Source organism: Ailuropoda melanoleuca, chromosome 11, assembly GCF_002007445.2.
Source record: "Ailuropoda melanoleuca isolate Jingjing chromosome 11, ASM200744v2, whole genome shotgun sequence".
In the NCBI taxonomy this organism is placed as follows: Eukaryota; Metazoa; Chordata; class Mammalia; order Carnivora; family Ursidae; genus Ailuropoda; species Ailuropoda melanoleuca.
Genome location: NC_048228.1, coordinates 22,201,700 through 22,228,622, shown reverse-complemented (window position 1 = coordinate 22,228,622; position 26,923 = coordinate 22,201,700). Strand labels below are relative to the sequence as shown.

The following is a 26,923-nucleotide window of genomic DNA, read 5'->3' as shown; positions in this document are numbered from 1 at the left end:
TTAAGTATATCTTCAAGATACAGTAGCAATTACATCCATAGAAAAAGGACTTATTAGGCATTTCCTTGCACATCTGGATATGGGCACCTGTTGAAATTTTCTTGACATGTGCTTGATTTTCATTTTCCTTAGAATGTGTTACTTTGCTGGAACCATATTCAAAGGCTAGATCGATTGATCCCCTGTAAAATACACTTGAAGGTTAAGTAACTACAGATCTCAGCTAATCCCATGTAATCTGCTGTTACTAAATGGCGGTTTGTATTCCTGGCACACCCGTTTCTGAAGCTTAGGATTTAGGTTTTACTTTTTGTTCAAATAACCTCTAGAAGGAGCGATGCGTCTCTCAGCATGTCTGCGCATTGTACTTATTGGCTTTTTGGAGGGAGTGAGCTGTTCATGTCCTTCACAGTGCACCTGCGATTATCATGGCAGAAATGACGGCACAGGATCAAGGTATGCTCCTCTCCTTGCTACTAAGTGTCTAATGATTCTAAGGAAAAGGACTCCAACTAGACAGCCTTATTTTGAAAGCAAATTGTTGGCCAGGTATCAGAGGAGAGAAGGTTTAATTTACAAAAGCTTTAACTTCTTTGTGTTAATACTGGTTGCCCACTCCATTGTTTTCATTTTGAGCAGTTTAGCTTTTAAAAGCCCCTCAAATTATTTGAGACTCTCAAACACATTCTGTATTACACAAGTATCTGTTGCACTCATATTAACAACATGTCCCTTTCAGGAGGTCAAACCACTGAAATGAGTGTGGCCAGCTCAGCTTGTTCATAGAAAGCAAGCCCAGGAGGGAGGGCCGTTCAGGAGGTACTTGACATGCCCAGATGATTTGCTTCCCTGATTTCCCATTTCATTTTGAGGGTTACTCATGCCAACTAGATAGATTTTAAAAAGTAGGAAGGAAAATCACAAGAGTGAAATTACAGAGGTTCATAATTAAGATTTTTCATTTTAAAGTTTTGGAGTTTACAAAGAAAAGTTTGAAAGATGCGGATCAGCCCTGTCTGTTTCAGATACTGAGGGGCCTCACAGAAGTTAGTCACTCTCTGCGTTGCTTTCACATCTACCTGTGAATTGAGAATAATTACATACTTAAAATGTAGGTGAATCCTTTGAGATAGAAGTTAAAGGCAAATCAGGACTTTTGTTAGCTAAACATGGTAGAACTTGATTTTTTTTTGGAGAGGATATTTATTTATTTATTAAAGATTTTATTTATTTCAGAGAGAAAGCGAAAGAGAGCACGAGTGGGGGGGGGGTGGGGGGGGAGGGAGGAAACAGACTCTCCACTGAGCAGGGAGCCTGTTGCAGGACTCCATCCCAGGACCCTGAGATCATGACCTGAGCTGAAGGCAGACGCTTAACGGACTGAGCCACCCAGGTGCCCCTGGAGAGGATATTTAATAGAAAAATAAGATTATTTTGTGACTTGGTTGAAGTGAACAGTGAGCCTCTTACAGAAAATTTGTTAAGAATCTCCCGATGTATGTCTTACAGCTTTAAACAAATAATGACAATTAAAACATATTTTTGAATAGTTTGTCTTATTGTATGAACTTTACTTAACCAACTCATGATATCTTTTTGAGATATTTACTAGGTGATTTAAGACAAAGAGGACAATATACCAAATTAAAGCCTACTTGGCAAAAGATATGAAACAGTTAATGACTCAGGACAGGGTACTTTTGAGAAAACAGTTACAGAAATGTTTTTTTCTTGGTGATGGGCCCATTATTGATGCATTTTATAAAAACTATAGCATATTATGCCTGGCAAGGACTCTAGAAATAATCTAGTTCGACTGCTGTCATTTTATAGACAAAGAAACACAACCATACAGAGATTAAATGACTTGTCCAAGGTCACAGCATGAGCTGCAGGGACTAGTTGATAAGGTCTTTCAGCTTCCTGTGTAGGCTTTCTTCCATCACACTGGAATGCTGACCTAAAGAGTAGAAACCAGATCATTCCCGTATAAAGCAGCAATGGAATTTGTCATACAGAATTGAGATGAAGAATAAGAGGTGTTCCTAGGGGGGCGCCTGGGTGGCACAGCGGTTAAGCATCTGCCTTCGGGGCAGGGGGATCGTGATCCCGGCGTTATGGGATCGAGCCCTACCTCAGGCTCCTCTGCTGTGAGCCTGCTTCTTCCTCTCCCACTCCCCCTGCTTGTTTTCCCTCTCTCGCTGGCTGTCTCTATCTCTGTCGAATAAATAAATAAAATCTTTAAAAAAAAAAAGAAAAGAGGTGTTCCTAGAGAATTCCAATGATTCCCTAGGGCCATCTCCCAAGTTACAGAAAGGAAAGGACCCTGTCATTATACCCTATCTCTCTTCACATTATACCCTTTTGAACTTCACTGATTTAATATCATGTGTTTTTACTGAATGGCTGTTTCATTGTTATTATGTACAACAAGTATAATGTATTTATACATATAATGTATTTATACATTATACATTTTAGACTATGCTTTGCAAAATTTTTATTGTCCATTTTCAGCAATCCAGTGGGGGTGAGTATATAATGAGATAAATAGAGTCTTTTTTCAGGTTAAAATGAATCTAAATTCTCTGATTCTTCGTACTTTACACCCACACATGGGACAGGCTTGTTTTTCTATGCCAGTTTTACACGTGCCACTAAACAAGATCACGATGTGACTTATTCAAGGTCACTTCAGTTAGTGAGTGGTAAAAGGAATAAACTCGCAGTTTCTGATTTATTCCTTAGGCTGAAAGCAATGCTCTGGTTACATTATTAGAATAGAGTTCAACTTTAAGCATCTAGTATGAATACTCTTTCTTTCTTTCTTTCTTTCTTTCTTTCTTTCTTTCTTTCTCCTTCTTCCCTCTCTCCCTCCCTTCCTTTTTAAAATTAAATTATCTTCTTAAAAAGGATCAATTTACAACTTCAACAGGGGATTTAAAAAAAAAAACAGGCCATTTTCTAAAGAGGTTGAGAGTGTGTACTTTGGAGTTGGACAGGTGTGGTTTTGAAAGACGGCTGTGTAACCCACTAGCTGTGTGACCTTGGGCAGTTACCTGGTGTTGGTGGGCCTCACTTGTTTTCTCTGTAAAAATGAGATTGATGATAAAAATAGCAAACAGCCCCTAAATGCCTATTATGTGCCAGGAAGGTATAAAACTTTACATCCATTTCAATTATCATCCTAACAGTGCCATATGGGAAAATGAAGTTAGGGATTGGTGAAGTGGCTTTTCACGGCCACAGAGGAAGTGGCAGAACTTAGATCTGAACCAAGATCAGCCTGACCCCAGAGCTTGTGCCTTTACCTTCACCCAGTATCTACCTGATAGGGCTGCTGCTGCTGAAACGAGGTGGGTGTGATGTGTGTTGCAGGGCCTGACACATAAAGAGCTCTGTCTGTATTAGGTTGAACCACATGAAACTGCTGATATTTGATCATTTTTAACCTACAAAAATGACCATTTCATATGGTTCAATCTGGAACAAGAAGATGATGATGAATTAGGAATAGGTCAGTCAGGCTGAAATGAAAAACTGATGCATGTTTCAAGTATTATTTTTTCACATGGGTCTTGGAAAGCAGGTTTCCTTCCATTGCTCTTGTGACACTAGGTCGGTGCTATGTAATGACCTGGATATGAACGAGGTCCCCGTGAACTTCCCCGTGGACACCGTGAAGCTACGTATAGAGAAGACTGTCATCCGCAGGATCCCCGCAGAGGCCTTCTACTACCTGGAGGAGCTCCAGTACCTCTGGGTGACTTGTAATTCCGTGGCCAGCCTTGATGCCAGCAGCTTTTACAACCTAAAGCAGCTGCATGAGTTGCGCTTGGATGGAAATTCTCTGGCTGCTTTCCCTTGGGCATCTCTGCGGGACATGCCCCATCTGAGGACCCTGGATTTGCACAACAACAGAATAACCAGTGTGCCAAACGAGGTGGTCAGGTATCTGAAGAACCTTGCCTACTTGGATTTATCAAGCAACAGGCTAACCACACTACCACCAGATTTCCTGGAGAGCTGGTCCCACTTACTTACGACATCATCACGAAGCCTGGACCTTACACCGCGAAGAATTATTCTCGGTAAGCTCAGAAGCCTCTGGGCTTCTCGGGTCCAGATAATTTGTTTTGCATGCCTTCAGTTGTCTGGTCTTTTCATATGTATTGGATTTGGCTTCTACTCTCTACTTGCACTTTTGATGGGATGGCACTTTATCGGTTGACCTAGGTCAGTTTACCTGTCTACCCTTTGTAAGGTGTAATGGTCCTGTGCGTGCACTGGAGTGAGAGCAGCAGTGTGTGTGTGTGTGTGTGTGTGTTGGAGCAAACGAGAGAGCCTCATAAACTGGGAGACTAATGCTGCTGTTAGTCTGGGGCTGAGTAATAAAATCTACCAACCTGCCCTGATTCTGAGAGCACATCAGTGCTCCATGCTCTGCCACAATCAACCTGATCTGTTCTCTGTACAGCCCTTCATCAGGGTCTTCAGGAATGGAAGAGGGGCACCGGCATCTTTATTAGGTGGCAGTGGTTTTATTACTTAGGGAGAATAGCTTCCAGATTTTCTTAATCTAAAAAGAAATGATGAAGACAATCTTCTAATGGATTAGTGTAGCTGTGGTTTGTTTTGTAGATTTTGATCTTGAGTTTGTTTAGGTTCTCTGGCTATTTGTCTTGGGTTCTTAAAGTGTAAACTCCTTCCAGTAAGTCTCTCTCTTCCTTTTCTCGAATCTTCCCACAGTGTTTTGCATGGCACTCTGCACATGGCGAATGCCCAGTATATATGGTTGCAGATTGAAATCAGTGAACTGAGACACTTCTCAGGGGTACTTGTGGGCAGTGCGGCCTCTCGCATTTTTGTGTGAGACACAAGCCTAAGGCTGTGATCAATTTGATCTCCTACTAAAGTCTTGCTCACCCAGTAAGGCTGTGTTGTCTGTTCATTCATTATGTCCATCGGGGCCATGGAAGAGGTTGTATTTCTCAGGATGGAAGAACTGAGTGTTTGGCCAGTGAAGTGACTTATAAGCCTTTTGGTGCGAGAAGCAACTCGATGCTAAATTTGTGCCAGGAATCCCTACTGACTAATATCACATCCTCAAATATTTGCTGAAGTAAAGTATAAATAAAATAAAGATAACTTTGCAATTTTTTTTTGATAAAAAGGAAAATGCCATGGCAGCACTTAAATGATTTTAGCATTGCTTTTGTTGAAATGTAAATGCATTTTGGTGCTTATGAGACTAAAAGTATGAGTGATAAGAACCAGATAGAAAGAGGAAAAACCATGTAATTTTTTATTCTATACCTATTTTATGTTTGCCTACTGCTTATCTAGTGCTTCAGCCATTTTTATCAGAGAATAAAAGAAGTATTGTAGGGTGTTAGGGAAAAAACCGTTAATTTCATGATAGTTGTGGGGTCCTTATTATGCACACCGTGACAGGCACCATGCAAGCCTAAACTGTAGTATTTATTTACTCTATTTTAGCCACTAATGTAGTCCTTACGATTAATAGCTAGAAATTGTCTTAATTTAAATATTGAGGTTCTGTTTCTCTACATGTTCTTCTAAGTTTCTTCAGATTTACCAAAAGGAGATATATAGTAGAAAATAAAATCAAATTACCGAGTTGCTATTAATAGCTCTCTGAGTAGTCGCTAATATTGCTAATATCACTATAAAGAATTAATTTAGAGGACATTAATATTTTATTATTGTGAGTTAAATCTGGATGAAAATTTAGGGATGAAATGGAAAGGGTTATGAAATTTCACTGTCCACGGAAATAAACAGCTTTATCTATGTTATAGGGTTCAGATTCTTCAAAAGCAGATTCTTTAAAGGCGTAACATGCAAATGCCTTTGGTATAACATTAAATTTAAAAAGCAGGGTGTGTAATTGTACACGATCATAACTATTTTAAAATGTGCAAAGAAAAAGACTGAAAAATACACTAGCTGGTTAACTGTCCTCTTGGGGTGAGGGGACATCCTTTCAGTATCCTATATTTTCAAAATGTTCTGCATTGATCATGCATTGCTTTTATAATAATGATAATCATGATAATAAATAACAAAAGATCATTTGAAACATGACCAGTCCTATGTGGCAGCTGATCTTAGCAAAGCCATGCCCGCTGTGTAATGAAAGGGAAAAGAAGTGCTCTCCTCTAAAAGAAAACTAGCTCATGAATGTGAATCTCACACAGAAAACTCAGTTTTCTCATCTGGAGAATGGAGTTAGGAGGACTTGCTCCCTCTTGCTCACAGGATTGTAATGAGAATATTATGAGATGGTTTATGTGACAGTTCTTTAGAATATGAGGTGAACAGTCTCTAAGGTTATGATTTTAGAGCAGCTGAGACTGAGATGGGAGTGTCTTAGAAAGGAGGACTCCTCTATTTTGGCTTTTTCTGTTATTTTACCTATATTTGAGTCTTCCAATTTCATCATTAAAATATGGTCATGAAAACAAGTTCTAGCTTTTCTAGAACTCAGTGTTTAACTGTATCAATTATATCTTCCCATATACTCTGTAGAATTTATTTTTCTACTATTATAGTGGAATATATTCTGTTTTCATTTGTTGGTGTCCTGTGTTTATTATTGTTAGCAGATGGAAGTTCTGTTTGTAACAATAATGGTAATAGTTAATATTAATGGAGTGCTTACTCAGGGCCAAAGCTAGTTCTCATACTTGAAAGATATAACTTCTTCCGGTCTCATGTTAATCCTGTGGTAAGTATCATTTCATCCCCATTTTATAGAAGAATTGAGACACACATTAAGCCACGTGCCCAGATTTACTCATCACGCAGTGATGGAGCTGGGGTATGAATACAGGTGGTTTGGCTCCAGAATTCATGCTGTTCCCCACTCCTTTGTAATGCAAGGTACTGTATGTAATAATACCAGAGTTCTTTCCCTCATATATGCATTACTGATCTCTTTCAGTCATGTATTTTTTTTTTAAAGATTTTATTTATTTATTCGACAGAGATAGAGACAGCCAGCGAGAGAGGGAACACAAGCAGGGGAGTGGGAGAGGAAGAAGCAGGCTCATAGCGGAAGAGCCTGATGTGGGGCTCGATCCCAGAACGCTGGGATCACGCCCTGAGCCGAAGGCAGACGCTTAACCGCTGTGCCACCCAGGCGCCCCATCAGTCATGTATTTATTTTAAAAAAATCAGGAAGAGGCTTTTCCATTACTCCTCTTTTCTACATGAGTAAAAATATCAACTTAATAAAATTGTCCTCTAATTATCATACAAACATAAACTAATGTCCTGCAAGTAAACATTTCAATGAAGTGTGAAACTAGACTGGATTTTTTATTTGCAATACAGGTAAATTTCCATGGCCTCTTCCTCAGGAATACACAAATATTTACACAGCCAGACTCTGTAAGGCCTAACACTCTTTGTCTTGGAAAAAGCTTGCAGTAGGAGAGGGCGTAAAATGCTTTTTTGGGTGCTTTTTACTGGTACTCAGATTTGCTCAACTGCAAACATGAATTCTTTTCCTGTTCAGAAAAAAAATTTACCTGAAGGGCAGTAGCCACACGAGTATTCCCACAAAATTTTTCTAAAATGGCATTAATTTATTTAATTCAACAAACACTCCTCAATCCCTGTTGATATGCCTGTTCTTTTCTAGGCACAGAGGAGATAAATTCACATACTTAGCTCCTTGCCAGGTGCTTTTCTGAGGACTCCCTGGGGGTGTCCCAGCCTTCAGGACGCTGCCATAGAGCAGGTCTGTGATTATTACTTATTTTTTACAGCTGGTGAAGAGGCAAAGACAAGCTTTAAGTTTAGTGTATCTCCAGAGATATCATTCTTTTGTTTTTTTAAACCTTTTCTAAATTGAGGAGTTGAGGTATAATTTGTATACCGTGGATCTTAAGTGGACAACTTACTAAATGATGATAAATGATACATCCGCACGAAACCCACACCCTCACGAAGATATGGAATAATTTCATCATGCTGGAAAGTTCCCCTGCGCCCCTTCTCTGTCAATTTCCTCCATTTCAAGCAACCACTGTTTTCATTTCATCGCAGTAGGTTAATTTTATCTGCCCTAGAATTGTACGTAAATGGAGTCATGTAAGACGGCCCTTGTGCCTGGCTTCCTTCATTTAGCATTACTGTTTTCGAGATTCATCCATGTCGTTGCATGAATGGGTAGCTCCTTCTGCTGAGTCCTTTTCATTTTTACAAACATGAATTGTTCATCCTTTCTCCTGTTTTTGGACACATGGGTGGTTGGTTACCAGTCTTTAGCTATTACGAATTAAGCTGCTATTAACATTATTGTGCAAAGCTTTTCGTAGCACATATTTTCATTTCTCTTGGATAAATTCCTAGGCTTCAAATTGTTAGGTCATAGGATGGCTATATATCTTTTTAAGAAACTGCCAGTTTTCCAAAGATGTTGTGCCATTGTACACTCCCACTAGTACTGTACAACAGTCTACTTGCTCCATATCCTCACCAACATCTGATGTTGTCAGATTTTTTCATTTCAGCCATTCCTGCAAGTGATGGGTCAGGGAGTGATTTGACATTGTGATTTTAATTTGCATTTCCCTGATGACTAATGGTGTTGACCATGCTTTCATTGGGTTATTGGTCATTGCTATATTCCTTTATGCCAATATATAATTTTTTGAAGTTTTTTTTTATTATTGAATACAAGCCTTTTGTCAGTTATATTTTTATTGATATTTCCTCCAAATTTGTGATTTATTCATTTTCTTCATGGTGTCTTTAGTAAGAAAGTTTTAAATTTTAATGACATCTGATTCTTCAGTTTTTTTCTTTTATAGTTAGTGCTTCGTGTGTCTCATCTAAGAAATATTTGCCTACCTACAAGTCACAGAGATTCTATTTTCCTCATAGTTTTAACTTTTATATTCAATTTCTGGCTTTAATATTCTTAGGTTTTATGCTTATGACTGTTGTCCGTCTCAAAACAGTTTTTGAGTATAGTCTGAGGTAGGGGTTGAGGTTTTTTTCCAAGCAGATGTCCAGTTGTTCCCCCACCATTTGTCGAAAAGACTTTACTTCCCCCGATTTGTTAAATGCCACTGCCACCACAAAACTGACTAAAGCATGGTTTTTGCTTTCAAAAGCTTATAGTCTGCAGAATTACTTTTGTACAGGAATGTATTGCTAACTTTTCACAAAATTAGCACATTTAATTCAACTACTGTGATGTATGGAAAACATTATCCTTTTAGAAAAGAAAAAGGCAGGGGCACCTGGGTGGCACAGCGGTTAAGCATCTGCCTTCAGCTCAGGGCGTGATCCCGGCGTTATGGGATCGAGCCCCACATTAGGCTCCTCTGCTAGAGCCTGCTTCTTTCTCTCCCACTGCCCCTGCTTGGGTTCCCTCTCTTGCTGGCTGTCAAATAAATAAATAAAATCTTAAAAAAAAAGGCAAAGTTGATTTGCCCCTACCCAAGAGTAGTTATATGAACTAAATTAATTAGTGCAAATTACTGTGATTGTGGTTGGTATGCTGCCTTGAAGGAATGCAGTACAAATAACAGTTTAACTTCTGGGAATTCTTATACCTTTGTCCCCAAAAGAAAAAAACAAACACTTGATGAATGGGTTCAACACTCAGGTCACTATTATTATTCAGGTTTTAAAAGTTGTGCCTTTGACCTTGATGTTTCAAAGCTAGAATAAACATATTTTTGAGGATTTAAAAATATTTTCCTGTTTTATATAACTTTGAGACATTACCAGTTGGATTAATTTTTAAAAGAATTTTATTTCAAGGGCACCTGGGTGGCTCGCTCGGTTGTGTCCAACTCTTGATTTCAGCTCAGGTCATGATCTCAGGGTTGTAAGATGGAGCCCTAGCATTGGGCTCCTTGCTCGTGGGGAGTCTGCTGAGATTCTCTCTTCCTCTCTCTCTGCCCCTCTCCCTGCTTGCATGCACTCTTTTTTCTCTCTCAAATAAATAAATGTATCTTTAAAATTTTTTTCTTTCAGCTTTAACATGTTTGTGACAGTTTCAAAACATGAATAAAACTGTTAATGTTACAGTTCTTGGATCTTTCCCTATGTAGACCTTTGTGCTCCAGACATCACTGCTTTGACATGTGTTTATAGATAACAGCACTCATAGCTGCCACCCATGGCTCTAGATGTTTTTAAGTGATGAAATGGGTTATGGTGGAAGGAATATTGGATTAGGAGGCTGTGAAACATCTGGGACTTGGTCAGGACTCTAAGCTACTTACAAAATCAAGGCAGTAATCTCTTTGTGCTTTAGTGTCCTCTGATGTGAAACTCGAAAGAATCATACTAGCTTCCTGAGGTCAGTATAAGACATATAAAGCTTGAGAATGAAAGCTTTAAAATCCGGATACCAAGGTTCAAATCCTGACTATATCCAGTTGTGTGACTACAGGCAGATCCCTTAACCCCTCTCAGTGTTGACTTTCTCCTCTTTAAAATAGGATGATACTAATATTATCTACCTCATGCTACTGTCAGGACTGAGGTAGACAAATCCTTTAGCATGCTTAGCACTGTTGGAAGATAATATTTTCCATGGCCTCTCCCATTTCTGCATGTCTTCTGAGCAGAGGCAGTCACTGATGGCCTTTTGTCCTGAACTATCTTTTTAAGGATGTTTGTGTACAGAACTGCTTTGGAAAGTAAAAATATGTCTCCCTCCAGAGAAATGGTAGGCATGTTAACTGCCCAGTATAATGAAGATAAGGTCTTCCTCCAGAGCTGTAAACTATCCTCCATCTCTGACCAGGAGTCTTGCGTCTTCTGCCAACTGGGAGGTGTTGGTCATCCTAAAGTAGGATAAACTTACACCCTTTACAATTCCTGACAAAGTACAATATTTGCCACATAGGAAACAATCAATAACCGTCAACTTGTTTTGTTATTATTTTATAAAGCAAAAATCTAGCATAACAAGTGTTTTGAGAGCACAAAATTTTATCCCCATATTAATTATTACATGACAGAATGGATTTGATGTTTGCTGGCAAGTTGGATATTAGAGACTGGTGACAGATTCACAGGACTAAATGTAAGAGGAAGAAGTTCAAGGTAATTCACCCACAGAAGAAATGAAATTTCTAAGATAGAAGATAAAAAAAACCCAGTAAGATTTTTACCAATACTGGCAGAAAAATATGAACCAATCATGAAGTGCTATTATAATAAAAATAGACACAAATAGAAATTTATATTAAAACAAAAATAGACGTAAATAGAATTTATGAATGAACAGTTACATCTTCCAACATGGTTAGCATTTTCTAAAATTGCAGTTCTGTCTTTTCTCCTTATGGATCAATGTATAATCCACTCTCTTAGTAAAAAGCCACAACCACAAAACTTTCTGAGATAAATCCCTTGCAACCTTGGGCTTTATGTGAGGCTGCCGTGGAACATCATTACCCTTAACATCCTTAGAGAGACTTTTGTCTGCCAAAGGCTCTGAAGCACCGTCTTAGATCTTTCTGGGATCTTAGCAAATAATTTTATGGTTTCACTCTCCCTGGATTTTATTTTTGCTCAGAAGCCCTTTCCTTAGTTTGAGAACTTTGGAGAGGCTGGGAGTAAGAAGCAGGGTTTTTTTTTTGTTTTAGTTTTATTTTAGTTTTTTAATTATTTATTTATTTTTTTAATGTTCAGTTTTATTATTGAACCCAGCAAGTTTCAGCTCCTTTCTCTTTAACAGCTCTTCCTTTAGCTGTTGTCTGTCATTTCCATTTTACCACGAGCAACAGGAAGATGCCAGGTAGCACTCTCAGCACTTGGTGTGGAAATATCCTTAGCGAGAACATTCGTTTAATTGAGTGCACTTTATATTTTCCATGTGAACCACAGGTGACAGTGTTTCTCAACTTTCTGCCACTCCATCAAAGGGTCTCCTTTCCTCTAGTTTCCAACAGTTACATTTTCCTCACTTTCCTTGAAAGCTCTCACTGACAGTCCCCTTGAAGGCCAACGTACTTCTGCTGACGGTTCGAAAGCTGAGGGAGGCAGTCCTACAACTGGAGGCTGTCCGCTAACTGTATTCCTTGCTGACAATTCTCTTTTGAAGGGGGATTTGAGCAGCGCACCTTCTTGGCCACCACGTATGACATTCACGCCAAGCTCTGTTCTAGCCTATGCCCGTCTCCAGCCTAATCTCCTGACATTGCCTGCATGTCGCTCTAAACTTTTGCTACACAGAACTTGTACTACCTTCATAGGTCTTCAAATCACACAAAACCATGACATAGTGCAGTCTGAATTAGGTGCCTATCTACACCCTCCAATATTTACAATAATATAAGTACTTTCCTAGCACCCTAGAAATATCTCTAGCAGTGTATTTCTAGTATTCTATGGTACTTGGATTAAAACCTTGGCTTGGATGCTGATTAAGCTATATGCCCTCGCTCAAATCATTTGATTTCTCTGTATCTCACCTTCTTCATTTTTAAAATGGGGATAGTAATCCTTTTCCTCATAGGATTTTTGGGATTAAATGAAATATAGATAAGTGCTTAGAACAGAGCCTTGTCCCGAGTAAATGCTCAGTACATGTGGGCTAATCATTAATGATCTGATCTGAGGCTATGTTCATTCAGGCAGCCAAACTGCAGGGCAAAACTGACAGGGAGGTGACTCCACTTCATCTCTCAAAGCACTTCTGTTTTTAGGGAGACAGTGCAGACACCTGCTTGCCCAAGAGGCTGTGATGTAAACTGAAGTCAACAGAATAACCTTTATCAATCATTTCCTCCCTTCTGGTTTAGGTCTGCAGGACAACCCTTGGTTCTGCGACTGTCACATTTCCAAAATGATCGAGTTGTCGAAAGTTGCTGACCCTACTATGGTGCTCCTTGACCCACTAATGATCTGTAGTGAGCCCGAGCGCCTGACCGGGATTTTGTTTCAGCGGGCTGAGCTGGAGCATTGCCTGAAGCCGTCTGTGATGACCTCGGCCACCCAGATCACATCCGCTCTGGGCAGTAATGTTCTGCTGCGGTGTGATGCGACTGGCTACCCTACCCCACAGCTCACATGGACCAGATCTGACAGCTCACCAGTTAATTATACAGGTATTTTCTTTTTTCCTTTTTTTAAGATTTTATTTATTTATTTGAGAGAGAGACAGGGAGGGGCAGAGAGAGGGAGAAACAGGCTCCCCACTGAGCAGGGAGCCCAATGAGGGGCTCGATTCTAGGACCTTGAGATCACGGTGCGAGCCAAAGGCAGGCGCTTAACCAACTGAACCACCAAGGTGCCCCCAAAACTGGCTAGTTAAATCTAATAAAATACGCCAAGATTATTGGGTGAAAGGAATTTGAAAGGTTAATCTTATTGGTTAATATTTTCCTCAGTTTATCTAACTACACAGATGAAATCAGACAGTCTGATTTTTTTTTTTTTGATAGAAAACAACATGATGCAGGGGATGGATGATTGCAAATAAGGCCCTTTGTCTTGCTGCATCATCTTGGATATGGCTCACTTTAAAATGTATAACTATTACAGTTTTCCTAGAAAAGATTTTCATACAAGTTTCTCATTTCTGAATGATTAAATAATAAATTACCTGCAAACCTTATCATGAAGCAAAATGTATAATTTTTAGAAATATTAGTTACATAGACTTTTTAGATCCTACTATGATCAACTCAGTGCTTTTGACCTTAGTTTCAATAGTGATATTCTGAAGAATTAAAGTGATATATTTGAAAAACTCCTTAAAACTTGGGGTGCCTGGGTGGCTCAGTCATTAAGCGTCTGCCTTCAGCTCAGGGCGTGATCCCGGTGTTATGGGATCGAGCCCCACATCAGGCTCCTCCACTGGGAGCCTGCTTCTCCCTCTCCCACTCCCCCTGCTTGTGTTCCCTCTCTTGCTGGCTGTCTCTCTGTCTGTCAAATAAATAAATAAAATCTTCAAAAAAAAAAAACCCCTCCTTTAAACTAAATGTAAATCAAAGTAAAAATAATGAAACCTGATGGAGTAAGAAATAGCCAAGGCCTAATATTCTTAAAAATAGATAGTAAATGGCCCACAGCTTAAGGTAGTAAGTTAAATTTGGGGATACTAGGATACTGCTTAGTACATTATTATTCATCAGAAAGCTTCAGAAATCAAGACAGAATGGTAATACGGTAGATTTTAGTGTTTAGGAAAGTAAAATTCATTTTGCAAAAACTATATATTATTCTACAAATAAAAGAATCCATGGTTTACTAATTTATCTAGATTAAATATGAAATGAAAGACTGAGAATATTAATTATGACTCCTCTATGCCAGAAATTGATCTGCTAGGCCATTTGGCTATGTAGACAGATAGCATGTTATTACAATGAAAAAATATTCGGGGAAATAGTTAAGTAAGATCTTGTAATAACCATTTTATAGGACCACAGTGAATTAGAATTGGAGAGCATCTTTGAGACCACTTTGTCTTATCCCCTTATTTTTAAAATATAGAAACAGAGGCCTAAAGATGCTAACTGACTTGTCTGAAATCACATACTAATCAGTGGACAAACATTTACTAAAACCAAGTCTCCCAATTCATAGCCTTGTGTCTTTTTAAAATACCATTCCCCATACAGACCTCATGGTACTTGGCATGTCCCAGACCTTCATGTAGATAATTTACAGACTATCACCTGCCATCAGAGACTGGTGATAGTGTGCCATTTCCCTCTTAGTTTATGTGAAAGGGATGCATATACAACCAGATCAGTTAGCATGCTGCTTGAGTTTCCTCTTTTCCCCCCTGTGTGTGTGTGTGTACATATATATATATATGTATATATATATATATATTTTTTTTTTCCTTACAGTAATTCAGGAATCTCCAGGGGAAGGAGTCAGATGGTCCATAATAAGCTTGACAGGCATTTCTTACAAGGATGCTGGAGATTACAAATGTAAGGCCAAAAACTTGGCTGGAATGTCAGAAGCTGTGGTTACCGTGATAGTGGTTGGTGTGGTCACGACCACCATATCATCAGATACCTCTGAAAGAACTGGAGATCACCCTGAGGAAGAAGCCCAGCCAGGATCTAGAGCTACATCTGTACCTCGTTCACTGTCATCTCCCTGGCCTTTTCCCTCCCCTTCCTCCCCTGCTTCTTCCATTTTTCTTTCTACTTCTCCTTCACCTCCTCCCTCCACTGCTTTCTTCTCCTCATCTCCTTTCCTCTCCTCCATCGTTTCTTCAGCCCCAACTTTAAGCACAAGAATTTCAATAAGCCCCACCATGGCCAGCCAGCAGTCGCTCCAGCTCCACCCAGATGGGAAAAGAAATTTAAAGGTGGAGATGGGTGGAAGTAAGCTTCCCTCAGCTAGTGCGAGTAAAAAAGAAGAGTTGGCGTCGGTGGATCAAGCGACGCCAATGGAAAAGAACGCCACAATAGAAAATCTCAGGGTAGTCGGTGAGACGGAGGAGAGTGTGACTTTGACGTGGAACATCGTCAACACCACGCGTAAGTCTGAGATGACCGTATTGTACTCCAAGTACGGTGAGAAGGACCTGCTGCTCCTGAATGCAGACTCCAGCAAGAGCCGAGTAACCATAGATGGCTTGGAGCCTGGTAGGCAATACATAGCATGTGTCTGTCCGAAAGGAGCGTCTCCCCAGAAAGACCAATGTGTTACCTTTTCTACTGACAGAGTTAAAGAAGAAGGTGATTCTCAAGTGTCTTTCCTTGCCATTGTGAGTGGTACTGCCTGTGTTGTTGTCTTGCCATTGATTTTTTTCCTGTTGTACAAAGTTTGTAAACTGCAATGTAGGTCAGAATCCTTCTGGGAAGACGATCTGGCGAAGGAAACGTATATCCAGTTTGAGACCCTGTTCCCCAGGTCTCAAAGTGTAGGGGACCTTTGGACGCGAAGGCACAGAGATGATTCAGAAAAACTGCTGCTTTGTTCTAGGTCAAGTGTGGAATCTCAGGTGACTTTTAAAAGTGAAGTTTCGAGGCCCGAGTATTATTGCTAAGGTTTTACAGCTTAGGTACATGTGAACTCCACAAAATTTCTTCCATGCAATTAAGGATCTGAGGATACAGCTGACGGTCTGCTTGGATGACTTTGTTCAGACCCTCACATTCTCTATAAAAATCACAAATGGAGTGCTTTTAATTGTGCTTAAAAAATACCATGTGAGGGGGGCGCCTGGGTGGCACAGCGGTTGAGCGTTTGCCTTCGGCTCAGGGCGTGATCCCGGTGTTATGGGATCGAGCTCCACGTCGGGCTCCTCCGCTGTGAGCCTGCTTCTTCCTCTCCCACTCCTCCTGGTGGTGTTCCCTCTCTCGCTGGCTGTCTCTATCTCTGTCAAATAAATAAAATCTTTAAAAAAAAAAATACCATGTGAGGGGCACCTGGCTGGCTCAGTCAGGAGAGCCTGCAACTCTTGATCTTGGAGTTGTAAGTTCGAGCCCCACATAGGGTATAGAGATTACTTAAAAATGACCGACCATGCAACTTCTGAATCAAAAAAACAAATAGTCTTGATTTTTGTTGTGTGGAAGGTGCCACAGAAATAATTTTTGGGGTAGTGCTTAATAAGTTGATAGTATGTTTTAGGGTAAGTTTTGTTCTTAAAAATAAATTCATGTGAGAATAGTTGTAAAAAAGTGAAGTCTGAATTTTAAAAGGATAGTTTTTCTGGGAAGTGAAGAAAGATTAGTATAACCAGCTAAGCCTTGATGTTCATCATGTTTGAAGTGCTTTATGGCATTTGCTGTGGGTATTTACTGCTGTTGCCTGGTGGGCGAGAGAAAGTGCAGAATTTTGCATTCACTAACATTAAATCCAACCCAATGGAGAGGGAGGGCTCCAACTTTTGGTACCATTATGCATTACAAGACTGTACAGTTGTATTAATATTGTAAGAAAATTTTTTCCTTTATTCTTAGAAATAAAGATATTAGCAAAAAGAAGTTTAAAAAGAGGATCATGAAAATAGCAAGGTCAATTCTAAAAATAGTAACCATTGCATCCTAATACATTTGCTAACAGACTGTATGGATCTTTTAAAAAAAAATAAGTGCTCGTTTTGAAACAATCTCTTTAATATTGTGATATATACTCTTCTCTACCCCCCCTTCCTTCTTCTCTCCCTCCCTCCCTCTTCCTTCCTCCATTTCTTTTTTTCCCTTCTGCTTTGTATAAGATATTCAGGTAGCCAAAGGACAACAGCTAAGCTGTTTGTCTTTTGCCGTGTTATATTGTGATTTCCTGGCTAAAGGGAAGAACTTTGAAAGTCTTTTTTAGATCTGAAAAGGATGTTTTAGGATTTTGAAGAGCAGCTTCAATGGATTAATTTGGGCAAATTTTCTAGGTAAAAAACATCAGGGAACTTGAACTGGAGTGGGGCACATAAATAGGAAAGGGGCTTCATACATAAAATTTAGGTTTTTTAAAAAAAAAGTTTATCACCACCTTTACTAAAGATTATATTCTCTTTACATTGGAGACTTTGGAGTACAGAACAGATTTATTAAGGTGTGTCAGGAGTCTTGAAACACTCTGAGAAGTAAGTTCTAAGAAAATCCTATATTTTGCATGAGCAATAGATTGGCTTTAACGTAACATAGTGTGGATATTGTAATACAAGGAGCTGGACAATGAAAAATCCTTCATCCCAAATGGCTCTTAATTAAAAAGGAAAAAGAGGGGCGCCTGGGTGGCACAGCGGTTAAGCGTCTGCCTTCGGCTCAGGGCGTGATCCTGGCATTATGGGATCGAGCCCCACATCAGGCTCTTCCTCTATGAGCCTGCTTCTTCCTCTCCCACTCCCCCTGCTTGTGTTCCCTCTCTCGCTGGCTGTCTCTATCTCTGTCAAATAAATAAAAATAAAATCTTAAAAAAAAATAAAATAAAATAAAAAGGAAAAAGAATTCTAGTTTAGACACATTCTGTGTATTAGGAGGTGACCAGCATGGATGGATGGTCTGTCCAAAACGCCCACATGTCCCCCTCTTGTATAATTTCCTCTCCTTTCCTTCTCTTTCCTTTTCAGCCTGTTTGTCCTTGGTGCTTTCATCACTGAGTGCATTGTCTCATCATCTAACAGTTTTAAATTCAGTATGCATTGTTAAGAGTTGTTAGAAAAATATCTTTTACAGACAATTTTGTGTCTAGCTTCAAATTCTGTTGGGATCAACTTATTTTAAATTAAAAGATTGCAAAAACTTGCATTTCTTTACTATAAAGATATCATGGAATTCACTGCCATACTGAAAAGGTTCATATAAACAGACTGCCAAAGCATTACTACGTTAGAAATAATGACAACAGGACAATGTTACGGATGACCGAGGCAAGTGGCACCCACACTGTACCAAGGAGCGTTACCAGGTAAGAAAGGGGACTCGGCCCGGATGCGGTAAATTACTGCCCTCATAACCAAAATCAAGTGAGGCCTGCACTTAATTTTTACCAATGAGGAAAAGCGAGTTGCTGGTGTGGAGGGGAGAAAGTACTTCTGTCATCTTCAGTTTCATGGTCTTGGCCCATGAAGTGAGTCCTAAGGAGGTGTTACTAATGGTGAGAGAACTAAAATTGTAAATCAGCGACTTTCTAAAAATACATACATTTGAGGGTAGTCAATGATATTGCTCCTATGTTCTTACAAGTATGCTGTCCTGAGTGGGAGGAAAAGGTGGACGTAGCAAGTAGCACGGAAGTCTACGTAATCCAAGCCTGTTTATCAATGTCGCCACCAGCATTGTAGAGCGCAATCAGAACCGACATATACCCAAAATATGTGACAGTTAAATATGACCACAACGTTTTACTTCCAGACAAGATATATTTGAGGTTTGTAAAACCTGGGTAAATGGTGAGGGTGTGTCACATGGGAGACTATCATAAATGATGTGCTGTGACATAAAAAATGTTGAGAACTCCAAGCTCATGGTTTATGATGGCCACAAAAGAAAACCCTGGACTCCAGAGTCAGACGAGTGCCCTGGACTTTGGGAAAATTTACAAAAAGTTCAAAGACAAAAAATTTTTGACCCACAGACTTGAGTCTCAAAAAGGGATTATGGCTAACAAAGGGAGATTTTAAAAACCCAAAAACTTTTAGCTGAATAATTGTGAAATAATTTAAATAAAACAGGAGACAGCTCAGGAAAGTTGAATGGCTGTCTACTAATCTTAAAGTTTAAATAATATATGTAGAAGATATAAAGAAGGAAGAGTAATCAAGGATGAAGGTAGAGGTGTAGCAAATCTGTTATGAAAGTGCCATAGGGGTGCCTGGGCGGCTCAGTTGTTAAACGTCTGCCTTCGGCTCAGGGCATGATCCCAGGGTCCTGGGATCAAGCCCTTCATTGGGCTCCTCCGCTGGGAGCCTGCTTCTTCCTCTCCCACTCCTCCTGCTTGTGTTCCCTCTCTCGCTGGCTGTCTCTCTCAAATACATAAATAAATAAATAAAATCTTAAAAAAAAAAAAAAAAAGAAAGAAAGTGCCATAAACTAAGGCTCCCAAAAAACTGAGGATCAAAAATATGGTAAAGTTGACCGGAAGGAACTGGAAGGCTTTTGTTGTTGTTGTTGTTGTTAAAAAGAAAAAGGAAATAATAAGTCTACTGTTTAGAGACGATAAGAGAAAGTATATCAAAGAAGTGGCAGAATCATTCAACTCCTGCTTTTTCTTCTCTTTTCTAAATGGGTTTTTCAAATGAATATGGAGAAGAAACCATGAAAAGTGAAAATTTTAGCCCAAGACAGGTAAGGGATTAGTAAACTAACTCCAGGATATTTTCAAAGAGGCCAGATAAATTACCAGGGTGGTAACAGAATTTTCAGCCATAATCTCAGAGCTACTGTTTAGTAGTCTTTGAAAAGTCATGGCAAATAGGAGAAAATACCACAGACCATAAATGACTAACTTTCATCTTTATTTTTGAAGAGGAGAACAGGGTGGGTTCTGGAAATTATAGGCAACATGATTCATGCATGCAGAACTGACAACAGATAGTTAAAAGCCTTGTTTTTGAGCGTGCAGCAATGAATGTTATGGCCATTAGCAGCCAACAAATGTCAACTAAGGAGAAGCTTTAATAAACCAGTATGGCTTATTTTTTATGAGGCTAATAGGCAGATAGATCAAAGGACTGCTTGAGAATCAAATAGTAGCTACCTATTGTTATTTGTTTTGCCTTGATGGAGTAATAAGTGTTGCTTCCTCTCAAAAATGTCTAGTAACGGCTTTAAGTAACATGAGAAAGTGTGTTAGGGTGCCTTTCCCCTATTTAGCATTTTTGTAAACAACTGGATGAACATAGACTTCTCAGCTCGGCGGAGGACATGAAAATAGACAGGGTATCTTATGTTGGTGCTTCTCAAACTTCTCCACAGAATATTCCTAATGGAAGGGGAAAGTAAACATCTGGGAAACCAGGGCAATTATCCTAAGTGGCTGCCAAAAGAGAGACATTTCTCTGAATTATTTTGTCTTAATTAAAAACCATGTGAATTTCTACTCTATTTCATATTTTTTAAAAATATAAAATAATTCTCTAATTAATTTTCTTTTCTTTTTTTCCTTCCTTCCTTCCTTCCTTCCTTCCTTCCTTCCTTCCTTCTTTCCTTTTTTGTAAAAAATTGCATCTCTGTGCCTTTGAATACTTTGGCACATATTCCCCTGAGATGCTCTGCTTATCTTCATCCAAATCAATCATAAAAACCTTAAATGGAATAGGGTGAAAACAGGGAACTATGGCTCTCTATTAGAGGCTATTTCATGCTGAATAAAGCCACCAATGAATGCATTTATATGATAGATAAGACACCAAATCTTGAAAAGGATCTTAATAAGATAGCATATTAACAGAATTAAATCTAACAGGGATAAGTGTAAAAATGTGCATTTAAATTGGCACAAATATGGATGTTCAAGTGATAAAAAAAAAAAACTATGATTTAGATTTAGAATGATCCATTCATTCTATGAACCAACAGAGTTACGTAATTGCTAAGTATGGTAGCATTAAATTAATATAAGTAGTAGATAGATCAAGAAAGGTAACAGTCCCTCTACGCTCTGCATTGATAAACCATTTTTATGGGAGCAAATTTAATTTTGGGTGCCAAATTTAATAGGGACCTTGATAAACTATGGAGTATCCATAGGAAGAGAACTAAGATCACCAAGCATCTAGAAACTTTACCATACAAGAAAGGGTCAAGAACCTAGAGCATAGACTATGAGGAGACCAGAGGGGTAGTGCAGCACCTGGCACGAAATGTTGTCCCAGAGCACGGTGCTGAGGGACATCTGCTTAGGTTGTTAAAATGGTGGCTACAGCTTCTGCGGGTGGAAATTTGGATTCAGCAGGCTGGGGCCCTGGAAGCTGCATTTTGACACTCAACCCATGGGAAGGATGCAGGTGAGGTGAAGACTCTGAGAAACACTGTTCTAGGCAGTGGGCGTAGAAGCGGTATTGGAATTACAAAGAAGAGTGGCTTCACATTAAAAAAACCAACCAACCAACCAACCAACCAGTCATCTTTCTTGGTAACAACCAGAGTTAGAAAACAATATAGAAAGGCATATTGCAATAGTATTACTCAGGACATTCATGGATATTCCAAGAGTCAGGGATGATACAGAAGGGACACTGAAGGACACTGTAGACTAAAAGTCCTCTGGTTAGTCATTGGGACTCTAGCAGAGGGAAAGAAATAGTAATGAAAGTTTATTCATTGGTTTTAATGGAAAGAGAATGCTAATATTTGTATTTCTGAGTAGCCGCTTTTTTGTTTAATTTAGAATAAAGTTCATTTTGTATACAAACATCGGACTCTTGATTTGTTTAAACAGTGCATATGTTGATGTTGTTTTCTTTTTATGCAGTTAATTTCAATTAAGTCGTTGGGTGAAAGAGTTATTGTAATTTTTTTCTCTTTGGAGTAGGATTTAACATTGATGATTTATTTCTAAATTATTCAGGGAATTCCCCTCCCCCAATGTTTATGGATTATTTCGGTACAATTTATAAGCACAATTTAGTCCCTAGAGAAGAGCAGCAATTTTTGAGAATACCGTGAACTACAAAATGCCTGCAAAAGAAGTAAAATTCAAATTCCAATGAATGTCCTGCCATTGCTACAAACTGGTGAGTACAGAGAGCAGGAGAAGGAAGTGTTAAAGGACTGCAAGAAAGAAGAGAGCCGAGAGTATATGTAAAGCAAAGCCAAAATCACCAGAAAATGAAAAGCAAATATATGGACCTCACGTCTGAGACCTGGTAGTTTCAGCATGAGCTACAGGGAAGAGGCATGAAAGTGAGTGGGACCAAAGTTGGAAGCCTTGGAAAAGCAATGCTTCTAGGAGAGAAGGAGCCAGAGAACGGTGGTACTCACCAAAGACATGGTATTAAGAGAAAAGAAAGAAGCAAGAAGGGGAAAATTAAAGCAAATGCACTGACATTGATCATTTAATACATTTAATTGTAGAGCAAAGACTAAAGCAACAGTGGGTACACGAGTGGAAGAATTGTATGTGGACAGTGTACAAACGGAGGGTAGAAAGAATGCAAATAAAAAATGGGAGAAGGAAGAGAGAAATAGGAGAGTAGAAGATTAATTGCCTGCTATATAAATAATAAGTGGAAGTCAAAGGATACTATTTAAAAATTACAGACCAGATAGTAAAATGTTAAGTAGGAAAGAAGAGAATTAAAAGCACTATAAAAGACCCTTTAAAACAAAAAGAAAATGCATGCCTTTCTAAAAGCCAAGTGAAAATAAAAAAACAAAAAAACAAAAAAACTAGCAAGACACGGAATAGAGAAAGATTAAAACTATTTGTTTTTAAAGCCAAAGAAAAATATCCTTCGGTTTTCCAAGCAAAAAGGTCAAATTACATCTAAGGTTAAGAAAATTAGGTAGTCATCAGACTTCTGAAAAACAACATACTAAACAATAAACAGCAGCACTGCTTTTTGAGGAAACTCAGGGGAAAGAAAATGCAAACCAGGAATCTTTCAAACAGTTAAGCTACCCTTTAAGGCTATAGAAGATAAAAGCTATTTTCCCCTTTTCCTAAGAGGTTTAGTGGTTTAAAGCATATTTTGCACATGATTTTGTCTGGGAGGAATGTGGAAAGAGCTTAGCTGGGTTGTTCATTTCTGATGCTATCAGGTCAGCTGGGATGGCTGAGGCTGAAGAATACACCTCCAAGATTGCTTCTCTACTCACATGTCTGTGTGCTGGTGGGGACAGTGGAAGGCTGGATTTAGATGGGTCCCTCCCCTTCTCTGCATAGTTTCAGGGCCTCTGCACATGATCTCTGTAGCTGAGTTGTCAGACTCCTATGTGATGGTTCAGGGATTCAAAACATCAAGGAGGAAACTGACAGTCCTCTTAAAAGATACACTCAGAACAACATATTCTCTTGATCTAAGTAGTTACAGCCCAACCATAATCAAGGGAGGAGGTAAATAGACCCCGCCTGTCAATAGAAGTGTGTAAAAAATGTATGGCCGTCATCAACAATCCAGCAAGTAGAACCTCGCACCTAGACATTAAAAAACAAAACAAAACAATAAACAAATCTTGTTGAAAGCTATAATATGAGAAGTTTCAGAATTTCTGAAAAATAGGGATTACAATTCTATATATAAAAATCAAGACACTTTTAAAAAGCAATCAGAATATTTGTAGTAGCAGATATATATGTCAATAAAAATAAAAGTGAATAAAAATAAATAAATTTCCCCACCAAATTAGAAAAAGAGCAAAAAAGTAAGCAAAAAGAAGCTTAAGGAAGCAAATAATAAAGGCAGAAGTAGACAATAATGAGGCAGAAAATAGAAAAACAGGAAATCAAATAAATCAAATTCTGTTCTTTTGGAAAAAAATCAACAAGAGATGAACCACTAAGAAAATTAATTTTAAAAAGAGATAAAGAATATACAACATAAAACGACAAAAGAGAAATAACTACTGATACACAGAAAATTTTAAAGATCAGAAAACTACTTTGCATACCAATATGTAAATAAATTAGAAAACCTAGACGAAATGCATCATTTCATAGGAAAATAAAATTTACCAAAATGGACCCAAGTATCGATAGAAAGCATAAGCAGAGCAGTTATAATAGAGTTAAAAGAAGCTGTCAAGGAACTGTCCCACAAAAGTCACTGGGCCCAGATGATACCATAAGGGAATTCTCTGAAAGAGCCCCAAAGAGATAATTTTAGTGCTACTTAAACTGCTTCAGAAAAAATGAAGGAAAATTTTCAAACTCTTTTTACAAAGCAATTATAACACTAATATCTAATATGATAATGATAATTTAAAAGGAATATGCATTGTAGGCATAAGAGCTGAGTGAATAGGGTTGATGTTCTTGGAAGCCAGGATTTTTACTGCACAGGGAGATAAAAATATGGGGAAAAGAAAGGGAAGGAAAAACCTGGTGGGGTGGATTGAAATTTGGAATTGAAGGTATGAACTTGTTATTTCATATCCTTGTCTGTCTGTCTTTCTATCTATCTATCTATCTATCTATCTATCTATCTATCTATCTATCATCTATCTATCCATCCATCCATCCATCCATCCATCTGCATATGTTTGCCTCTTCTAGCTTTCTGCCTTTTGAACCAGCTATAAGCAATTACACTCCAATAGTAATCAGCACATCTAGCACCAAATCTTGCCTTCTAAATACCATTCCCCACTGAAAGGAACACTCCTTGGGGAAATAGCTAATTTCAAGCCTGTGGTAAGGAAGGTAAGAGTTGAATCAGAAGCATCTTATCATGTCAGAATATAAAGAAGTTCTCAAAAAAAGTGATGGGTAATGTCAAAAGCCCCTTAAAACCACTTCACAGGTTTTCTCCTGGCTAAACCTGGGGCAATTTGAGCATAAAAATAAGTAAAGACAGTAATGAATTATAACCCAGTAAGTAAAATAGAAATCCAGGAGTCAATCCATAGATAGTATATAGCAGACAGGTAGGTAGGTAGGTAGGTAGGTAGGGAAGTATGTAGGTAGGTAGATAGATAGATAGACAGATAGATAAATGGGCTCTTCCATATAGCAGAAAGTGGATTGATAAATCATGAGATGGAAAATCACCATTTTGTAATCATCAGTCTGAAGATTGGTTTGAGCAAGAATCACCGATGAATGACGAATCTAGGGGGAAAAGTTTGAGGAGAATCAGGATATTTGCATGGTTTTCCAATTGTCTCCCCACAAACTGCTCATTACTGCAAATAATGGGAAAATAATAACTATATAGTATCCACTATAGAGCAAACCATTGGGAAAAGAAAATTAATATCACTGGTAAGGGGGCAACAGACATAACCTGCCCTGATATATGATTTCCTAAGAATGGCACAGTTTCACTTATATAGTATTCTGTCTGGGGATGCAATAAACAGAATCTTTTTTTTTTTTTAAGATTTTATCTATTTATTTGAAAAAGAGAGAGAGAGAGAGAAGCAGGTTCCCCACTGAGCAGGGAACCCCATGTGGGGCTCGATCCCAGGACCCCGGGATCAGGAGCTGAGCTGAAGGCAGAGGCTTAACTGGCTGAGCCACCAAGGTACCCTTAATAAACAGAATTTTATGAGAGGACAGTAGACTAGCCCAAATTGAGGAACACTCTTGAAAATAACTGAGCTGTATTCTTTAAAAGTACTTATGTCATTAAAGATAAAGAAAGACTGACACATTGCTCCAGATTAATGGAGACTAAAGACTAAATAACAACTAAATGCAATATATTATCCTGGACTGGACCCTGGACTCTTTGAAGAGAGAAAAAGTATAAAGGACATACCTGGTGAAATTGGGATAAGGATAATTAGGTAAAAGTGTTATATCAATGTTAAATATTTTGAATTTAATAACTGTACTGAAGTCATGTAAGGGAATAAAGTCAAAACTCGCGTTCTTAAGAGATGCACCCGTAATGCTGAGTTAAGGGGCATGACTATCATAACGTATGCACCCACACTTCCATAGACATTTCAAAAGAGCAAGAGGTTGATAGTGTAAATGTGGCAAAATGTTAACTGGTGAATCTGGATAAAGGATATTTTGGAGTTCACTTGTGACTTCTTATGAGTTTGAAATTGTTTCAAAGTAAGAAAAATAAAAAACAATGCAGGATAGATCAAAGATCAGAATGAAGGTAGGAAATGAAAACCCTGCTAAAGCCCCGTCTCTGAATTATAGATAGAAATTTGGAATGAAACTATTTTTGTTCAGGTTGGCAGAGTTTATGATTATAATCATTTTTCACATATTCAGCACGTACCAGAAGAAAGAACAGAACTTCAGTGAATGTAAGTGGTTAAATTGGGTTCCTTAGTTTGTTGGGGAAGACTAATGCTTAGGAAGTAATGAAAAATTGAAAAATTTTTTTGGTATTAATACAATTAAGGTGCATCCTTACATAGAATTCAATGGTGCAAATGTATTATTAGAATACAACCACTTTAGGCAGGCATTTTTGGTATTTGTTTAAACATGATCTGTGCCATATGTCCCAACACAATATATCTATAGCCAATGCCCAAACACAGCAGCTGATTCTCTTTCTTCTGGACAAATGGAGTTTCCTCAGCCCAGGAGAATACTTACAAACTCAACATTCATTGAATTCTCTTTCCTCAGGACTCCTTCCCCCACCTCCTCACACACTCTTGCCAATCCTGATATCTTTTTACCCTTAGCAGAATCTTATTTCATTTTAGCATGGCACATTTGTAAAATTGGACACCTGGGGTTTTAGTTTTCGAAGCATTGCTCAATGGGTGTGTCCCAGCTTCCTGGCTTCCTTGCATATGCGTGTATGTCTAGCGTGTGTGTGCTTATGTGCATGCAAGGCAGCTTGCTCCTTCATAAACTGGCCCTCTAGTAC

The 26,923-nt window shown here is 38.6% G+C and overlaps 1 protein-coding gene and 1 long non-coding RNA gene across 2 annotated transcripts in view; one reads left to right on the top strand and one right to left on the bottom strand.

Moving 5' to 3' along the window:
- LOC117804382 overlaps nt 1–26,923 on the bottom strand; it is a 43,615-nt gene that overhangs the window by 2,454 nt on the left and 14,238 nt on the right. The gene's annotated exons all lie outside the window — the stretch shown is intronic.
- LRIT3 (leucine rich repeat, Ig-like and transmembrane domains 3) lies at nt 63–16,188 on the top strand. Its single transcript, XM_002929341.3, has 4 exons — nt 63–456; nt 3,619–4,091; nt 12,804–13,109; nt 14,862–16,188. The coding sequence occupies exons 1-4, from the start codon at nt 338–340 to the stop codon at nt 16,016–16,018; spliced, it is 2,055 nt and encodes a 684-aa protein (XP_002929387.2). The 5' UTR covers nt 63–337; the 3' UTR covers nt 16,019–16,188.